This window comes from Seriola lalandi, unplaced genomic scaffold (genome assembly GCF_002814215.2).
Source record: "Seriola lalandi dorsalis isolate HSWRI2012SDOR001 ecotype SW California unplaced genomic scaffold, Sedor1 jcf7180002054687, whole genome shotgun sequence".
In the NCBI taxonomy this organism is placed as follows: domain Eukaryota; kingdom Metazoa; phylum Chordata; class Actinopteri; order Carangiformes; family Carangidae; genus Seriola; species Seriola lalandi.
In genome coordinates this window covers 936,403-944,799 of record NW_019525240.1, presented here as the reverse complement: position 1 = coordinate 944,799, position 8,397 = coordinate 936,403, and the positions used below count along the sequence as shown (strand labels likewise).

The 8,397-nt window shown below is 44.3% G+C and overlaps 1 protein-coding gene across 1 annotated transcript in view; it reads right to left on the bottom strand.

Moving 5' to 3' along the window:
- Positions 1–6,295, bottom strand: part of LOC111667252 (uncharacterized) — a 46,498-nt gene extending 40,203 nt beyond the window's left edge. Inside the window, exons 1-4 of the mRNA XM_023422903.1 lie at positions 6,191–6,295; positions 5,840–5,987; positions 2,870–3,025; positions 1,034–1,146 (exon numbers count right to left, since the gene is read on the bottom strand). Of these exons, the coding sequence (XP_023278671.1) occupies positions 1,034–1,146; positions 2,870–3,025; positions 5,840–5,987; positions 6,191–6,295 (522 nt within the window). The remainder of the gene's footprint in view (positions 1–1,033; positions 1,147–2,869; positions 3,026–5,839; positions 5,988–6,190) is intronic.
- Between the last annotated feature and the right edge of the window lie 2,102 nt (positions 6,296–8,397).

Below are 8,397 nucleotides of genomic sequence, written 5' to 3'. Positions count from 1 at the left end.
CACACACACACACACATCTTAGTCCTTCAAAAGACAAACCAGGAGGACGGAGAACAGAAGCAGATACACCAAGCAGAAAGGTTAATAACAGCTCTCCTCGTCATCATATTCGACACGACCAGCTACGGCTCTAATTATCATCATTATGGCCTGCAAGGACATCTACTTATCCCCGTGACTGGCAGGCCGCATGAGCAGCCCTCCTTAACACACATCTATTATTTAATCAAACTGTTCCTTCTTTTGGTAGCACTGGAGGAGACGAGCGAAGTGTGTGTGTGTGTGTGTGTGTGTGTGTGTGTGTGTGAGCGTACGAGGCAGGCCTTTAATTTCTAGCCTTTTGACTTCCACAATCGCCACTCACATGACAGGAAGGTGCAGTTTATGCTGCCAATCAGGTGGAAGGAATGCATGTTATTAGGAGTGTACGATGAAACGTGTGGAGGCGGGACATTATTCAGAGAAGGGAACTCTCTGGTTGAGGACCAACGCTCCTCATCTCCTAAATACCACATAGAGGAAAACAGGTATCAGAGCTGCTCCGCTCACTTCATGGTCAGAAATAGACTCAAAGTAGGTGTGTTCAAGTCTTTAGTCTTTCTGTGTGTAAGATGGCGTGTTGTTCCTGAGCTGCGGTGGAGGGACAGAGTGTGTTTCAATTCAGGGGCCACACCTTCGAGGGCCGCGTCCTCTGCCCTTCCAGTTCACCAATCAAGCTGTACCTTCATACCTCTGCACACAGAATCAGACCCCAGGGCGGTTTACAAGCAGTTCCAACACTAAGCATACAGAGGCCTGGATAGCTTTATCTATTGTAGACTAAACGTTCTGTTCTAACTTATAGTACAGTGTTTTATCCAACATCCCTTGCCATTGCATGGTCTTATAGGTGTGACTCATGTTGCTGAATGTACCTACAAACATAAACATAGCTGTCTCCCTTGGAGACAGGCTGAAGGCATCTCCTCTACAAGCAGAGTCCTGGACTGTATTAATCTATTGGCTGTCTTCAGTGTTTGATTTTGCTCCTCACCAGCGTCTTGGCCAGATGGACCATGCCTTCAGCAGTGATGTGGTTGTTCCTCAGCAGTAAGACCCTCAGACCTGCCGTCTGCCGCCTCAGACCATCACAGAGCTCCTCCAAACCTGGATTATTAAAAATAAATACATGGATTCAATTATGGTAATCAGCAGAACATGATCAACTTAACTGCTTGTCTCTGCTTGTGATTGTAAGCTAAATGGCTCCGACAGATGTTTAGTGGGAGTGTCGCTGCAGTGCTGCTTATGACTTCAGCTCCAGTAACTATGACGAGGGTTGCTATGTGCGTAACCTTTTCACATATGTGTATTAATTACATAATAAACTGTGCAAGTTAGCATGCTGACAGTGTGACGACACCTCCCACTATATTTACCTATGAGGTTCCTCGCAGGTCATTCTTTAATAAAAAAAATTAAAAACTGATCATGGGTCTGATCACTAATTATTAGTAACATTATGTGTCACACTTGTGCAAACTTCTGCGGAGATTTGCTGCCTCTTGTTCACATAATGGGAATGATAAATATTTAGGGATGCATGTCTTGACATAAAGTGCAACTCTTTGAGAAATACACTTATTTGCTTTAATGCACAGAGTGAGATATAGACATAGTAATAACATGTATCTCCCACTAAAACCCATTTCTGTTTGTGTTCAGATTACACACATGAAAAACAACATGTTAATCGGTGAGATTTAGATGTGTAGCTACATGGATTTTTGAACCAGGCTCGTTGTTTTGCTCTTGGAAAGAATATTTCCTAAACATTAACTTACCTGAACATAGTTTATCAATACTTCTGGCCAGACCATAACAGTGGGGACAGCCCTATAATCTGGAATGTCCCTGACTGACAGACTGACTGACTGACTGACTGACTGACTAACTGACCATATTTCCACCAGGTCCAGTGGTGGTTCAGATCTGGACTGTGAACCGGATGCCAACACCTCTTGTTACAGGTAGTCTACCAAGCTGCTCTGGTTTCCCTGCTGTTTGGGAACTGCAGGGAAGAGGAGGAGCACTTCCACTACACTGAGCCTCGCCTCCATTACAGCAAATACACTACTTTCATTACATGTATCATTATTACTAAGGGAGGCAGAGGAATAACTAAACATAAGACACACCGAGCAGAGAGAGCAGGAGAGAGGGAGAGAGAGAGATGTTATCAGTAACTGCTAAAGAAGTTAGCAGATCTGAATAGCATGTACAACAACAGAAGCAGCAGCATCTGGAAATGAGACAATACACTTACTGCAGCACAGCAATAAAAGCCCTGTTAAGACATAAAGGTTTTCTGCCCACTGAAATGTTGGAGGGCTTTTGATTACAGTAGTGTTGAGTTTGTATTAATACATAATGCAGTAACCTTAACAGATGGGAATGACTGAAAACAAGGTTTTGTACTAAAATACTGTTATGACCAACTCTTCATATCAAACAGAGGGAGTTAGACCTGCCTCTAATAAAAGTCTGTAACGTTTTGGAGTTGAAGTAAATAAAGAATAAACTATTGTGGATCCCAGACGGAGGCTGTGCTCTGTGTGACAGACTCAATAAGAAAGATAGTCTATCTCTTCTAACTTTAATTTATGCTTAGGGATTTTGTCAGACACTATGGTTTTAAAATGAGGATTTGACCATAGGCGGTTCAGACATATACTAGGTTTTGACCTAGTCTTGTTTCCAAAATGTTGAACCATTCCCCCCAAATGCAATCAAACAGGACTTCAGTCTGTAGTATTTAGTTTATCTGCACAAACTGAGGACAGTGTCTGAATCAATGGTGTTTGTTCTGTACCAAAGATGAAAATGTTACCAGAATCTGCCACAGCATTGTTGCTGAGCTCCAGAGTCTTTAAGGTGGTGTTGTAGCGTAGCAGGTCTCCCAGCTGCAGGGCGTCCTGGTAGCTGTTCAGCAGGTTGTTGGTGAGGTGGAGCTCTTGCAAAGCCCTGTTTGCCTTCAGTGCACCAACTACAGGCAGCAACAAAAGACAACATCAGGAATATGTCATCACTCCCTTAAAGTACAAGTATTCTCCTCAAACTGTTGAATTAGTTTGAGCTGAGAAAGCAGCAAGCAGAAATGCTACCAAAAATGTTTTTTCATTGCTAAATCCACTTTGTCAGAGCCTTTTCATTTAGAAGTTCAAAGAGGATTCCAGTATTTTTTATCCTTGATTTTCTTTTTGTAGCCACCTCCCTGATAGAAATTCAGTGAAAGACATCAGCAAGAAACACGTTATATCCATTGACATATATACATAGACACCGCATTGGCCACCGGATCCTACGTCAACATTGCTGCCATATTGGACCGGGCAAGACTGGCCTGTTAAGACGCATCTCAGCAACGGGCTGAAGCGACCAATGTGGTGTCTATGATCATATCCCTATGCACTAGTTTGACTTTAAGTTGGGCTCAGCAACAGGCTTCTGAAATGACTCATGAAGAACTGAAGTTTATTTGCCCAGACTGCGTTTTGCAGAATTCCACACTGGTTATCATGAGCCACAGTCAGAATGGTCATAATCATGAATCAGACCACATCCTTTCAAGTTTGTAACAGTGATTGATGAACTCATGTGATTTTAACAAGCAAGTTATTCTTGGTTGTAAGCTTCTTCCCCAGATACAGTTCTTGGTTGGGGATCAGGTCCCTGGAGAAGCACCAGCAGGTTTTACTGGTTGGTGAGGGCACCTGCAGGTAGGGGGGGGTGGAGTCTGAGGAGATAATGTGAAGCTGTTAAGCACAACGGGTGAAGCTCAGAAACAGTCAGAGGACACACACACAGAAGTCCAAGAGAAAATCTGCTGTTCCAACTTGAGATGGAGAAGGTGGACCACACCCTGAACCCTCACGCAATTAAAACATACAGATATGAGATATGGTCCTCTAAGTTGAGGCCTCTGGATCGTAACTGTAGTCGTCTGATTGATGGCAAGTGAACTTGAGCATGAAACGACAGCACAGCAGGAATCGCCACCTCCTGAAATCACTGCAGTGAAGATCAAGTGGTACTCATTCAAACATGAAGGAGATGTGGCAGAGGTCAGAGCTGTGTCTCCTCAGACCTCACAAAACACCCGTCAAATTTCATGACCCTCTCTTACAGAGTGTCAGCGTGCACCTCCGTGTTTTCCTTCTTTTCATTTCTGAACGTCATTGCAGCTTTGAATGGTGCACTGCAGAGTTCTCTTGTGTTTTTTCCCCTGGCATTCCCTGTGCATTTGTGTAATGTGTACTGTACTGTGGTACACGTGTGTCTGTGTTGCCTGGGCCCTCGCTGCCCCTCGCATCCCGATCGATGCTGCAGATTTGATCAAGCCTGTTGGGCTGCATGTGGAATGCCAACATTGTCATTAGGCACAGTGGGGACCAAATGGTGGAATCGGTGGGATTGATCCGGTCGACTCCACCGCGAGCGCCCAATCCCGCAATCAGAGGCCCCTCCGATCGAAGGCAATGATCCTCAGCCGGGACCCCCTGTTGGGAGGGAAGGAGGGGTGGCCGCCGGCTCGGTGAAGGCAGAGAGAATAGGGTAGGGGTGGGATAAATGTGGGAGGAGGGAGGGTTGGGATGGGATGGGATGGGGGGGGGGACTGTGTGAGACTCTAAAATATCAAACTGATCCAGGAAGTGGCTGTTGCTGTTGTGAAGAGTGGGCAGCATACTGCGTCCATTTGGGTCTTTTTCTGCTCCCAGCTGAGAGGACCCGAGAGGCTCAGATCAGCATGTGGATGTTTGTGTCCAAACAAAAAGTCAGATTATTTCACTCTGACATCAGATCGTCTACCAGAGTTTATTATAGTTCATTCCATCTGATAATGAAAATTAATACACAGTGAGAAAATTGTGTGTGTGTGTTTGTGTCCATCCATATACAGCACTCAACCCCCCTCTGAGTGTTGCGTTCACCCGTGGTGAGTGAATTTATATGTGTGCATACTCAACCAGTAATTGTTTGCCTGTGTCTACATCCAATTCACTTGTGGGTCACATGACCCACCGATGCCCCTCTACCCCTCCTCCCCTCCTCCACGGTCACACACACTGTTCACAGATACAGCAGCAGCCAATCAGTGAAGGTCAGAGAGGACGGACCTCACTGACTGTTGGTGTTTTGTTAGATAGTTAAATTAAGTGTTCATGTGCTTTAAATGTGTGTGTGTGTGTGTGTGTGTGTGTGTGTGAGAGTGTGAGTGTGTGTGTGTTTGCGTGTGCGTGTGTGTGTGTGTGTGTGCATGTAAGTGTGTACAGATGATATTTGGATGTGTAAAAATATAGAAATGTGCTAATGTAAGGTCATATTTTGGCTCAAGAGACTATACATGAATCCAATATGTGTGTGTGCGTGTGTGCGTGTGTGTGTGTGTCCTGGCTGCCAGAACCTTTATAGATGTGTGCAGTGGTGTGTAAAGTGACAGGTAAGAGATTAGGCCTCTAATCCGGGTCCAGACCTGCAGAGAGGGTCACAGGTCAAAATCTGGTCCTGCTGGCCACAGGACACATGCACACACACATACACAGACACACACACCTACACACACACACACATGCACGCACGCACAGACACACACACACACACACACACACACACACACACACACACACACACACACACACACACACACACATTTACACATGCTTGTACACAGTCAACACTTACACATGAAGATAATTTAACAAACAAATAAGATCTTGGTGGTCAGTGTTCAGCAGCTGAAGCTCAGGAGTGCTCAGTGTGTGTGTGTGTGTGTGTGTGTGTGTGTGTGTGTGCGTCATACCCAGTGTGTAAAGTGGCATGCCGCTGAGCTGGGCATTGTGAAGGTGCAGCACTGTGAGCCGGCTGGTCAGCAGAGCTTTAGATAGAGACAGGGCTGGGTAGTCGACCATGGGCACGTTACACACATCTAGCCTGGACAGACACACACTCTGGAACACAGTGTGCAGAAATACAATGAATACAGACAAAGACACAGTTGAAGACACGTCTAATCTGACCAAAAGGAGAGAAAGAAGAAGCGAGGGGGAAGGAAAAAAAAAAAGCTTTACCATATGCTGTCAAACACTCAGACCTGTCAGAAGAGGAGTGGAGAAGGTGGAGCTGCAGAGTTAGAATCTAACAGTGGACCAACCTGTCTGTCCACCCTCACATCAAACACTGAAGAAGAAACCAGGAAGAGGAAGAAAACGTGCCTGAGTGACGGGGCGGTCAGGTAGATGGGGCAGATATGGGGCATTGTGGGTCTGGGTTTGACATTAGATGTTAGGGATTTTGTTAGGTGTAGGATGATGCTGGATATTCGGGGGTGCAGAGGTAAACTAGATTCACCTCCTCATGGTCGTCTGCCTCCTCCACTCAGACTGTTTATCCAGAGTCATAAAATATGAACCATTTGTGTGAAATTTTGTCCTAATTGCTTTGAAGTCTTGAAAAATGGCTAAACAGTGTTTTGTGAGGTCACACTAACATTGACCTTTGACTTTTATCCTTTAGCCACCAAATTTTAATCAGTTCTTTCTTGAGTCCAAATATATACTCTATATAAATGTTATTTTCGGTGGTTTAGAGTATGTGCGTAGGAGAGAGCAGTTAAACATCAATAATAGTTATAAGAGCTCGTAACTCAAATGAACTCAAATGCTGCAGGTTCACTTTTGGCGCAACATGAGATTTGATGCACTTTAACACAATGCTTGATTATTGTCCTACATGTGATCATATTCTATTCATCTCTTTTGGAAATAAAATTTCTGCCTTGTGCTCTGTGGCAATTTTGTTTTATAATCCAATAATTGTGAGATCCTGATGTTTGGGTGTACAAAGCCAAGGACCTTTGACCCCAGAGACTGGGATTCACTTCCTGCCTCCTACTACATGTATATGTGTTGTTGGGTTTAGGCTTCCTTCAAGTCGGTGCTTACTCCCTCAGTATTTAGCCAAGACCAACAAACCTTAACCCCAGCACTCTGAGTGAGGAGCTTATATTGTGGGAAAACTAAAATAGGTGTGAACAGTTTCAGATGTGGTCAACTGAAATTTCTCACATTATAAAAACCACACAGCATCACATTTGGATAATGCAGATTAGTTGGATATGAATGTAATCTGTAGGATGCGGGTTTGGCTGAAACTGTGTAAACTGGTTGTGAGACTTTGGTGACAGTTGGAGAGTTGTGGTCTGGTCAGACCAGCATTTATATAACCCTGATCAGACCGTCCACTCTATTTGTATTTTTCTTTCATGTTATCTTCTTTCAACATTTCAATCCTGTTTGTTTATTTGTGGTCAGTAAAGGAGGATTTATCGACCGTGTGATATAAGTCCTTATGAATTCTCCTTCACAACTTTCCTTGACCTCATTCCATTGAGCGGAGGTGGGTAGAGAGGAGATTATTGCAGCCCATGACAAATTAAATGTCCTGCTCAAAGTCCTTATAGTGATTTCCCTCAGCCTGTGTTTCTCCAATCACACAGACATGAAGTCAGTGAGCAGTCGGCTACAATGTATTCTCCACCGACTGCTTCTCTCCTCACAGCTGATCAGTGGTGCATGCTGTGCTGTAGTGACCCAGTGTGTGTGTGTGTGTGTGTGTGTGTTTTCATGTGTTTACACTCGTGTTTGCTGCGGGTGAAGTTTGCAACCTGTTCGCTCTGCCCTGCATCTCCAATCCAACAAACTCACTTCCCAGGATGTACATTATCCCCCGGAGAAAGCGTACAAGAAAAGATTACTGTTCCACTGCGTCAGCCAACCTGCTTTATCAAATGAGCGAGGGCCCTCCAACCGGATGTTCCCATACTGCCGTTGTCAGAAATGTCAAGATGGGTTGTAGATTCATAGTACAAAATCATATCCAGCAAAGACGATGCTCCCTGGAAGAGAAGAAATAGTGCAGGAGAAAAAAAATGAAGAAAGCGAGGCCTCAAATTTGACAGGAATGTTATGAAGTTCTTTTGGGAGGAAAAAAATAGCCTCTAATCTGATACAGGGTGAGGCTTGAATATGAAACTGTATTGGAATTGGAAGACGAAGATGAGGAAAATAAGTTTTGCTCATAAAACTCACATTTTCTTCCAGTTGGGTTGCCTGCAGATTGATGAAATCAAAGTGCAGCGATTTCAGGACGACTTCCAGAGCTTCACAGGAGCGGTGGTCTAATCGCTCACCTTGATAGAGGCAAGCAATCAAACACAAGATAATTGGGAGCCTGTTTGCTAACAGGCAAAATTGCACAGCTCTAAATGTGCTTTATCCTTTTTCTCTGAAATGAACATTTCAGCCAAAATCAGGAGAAAACAGCTTCCTCTATAGGCGAAGTTTATTTGAGTGTTTGTGT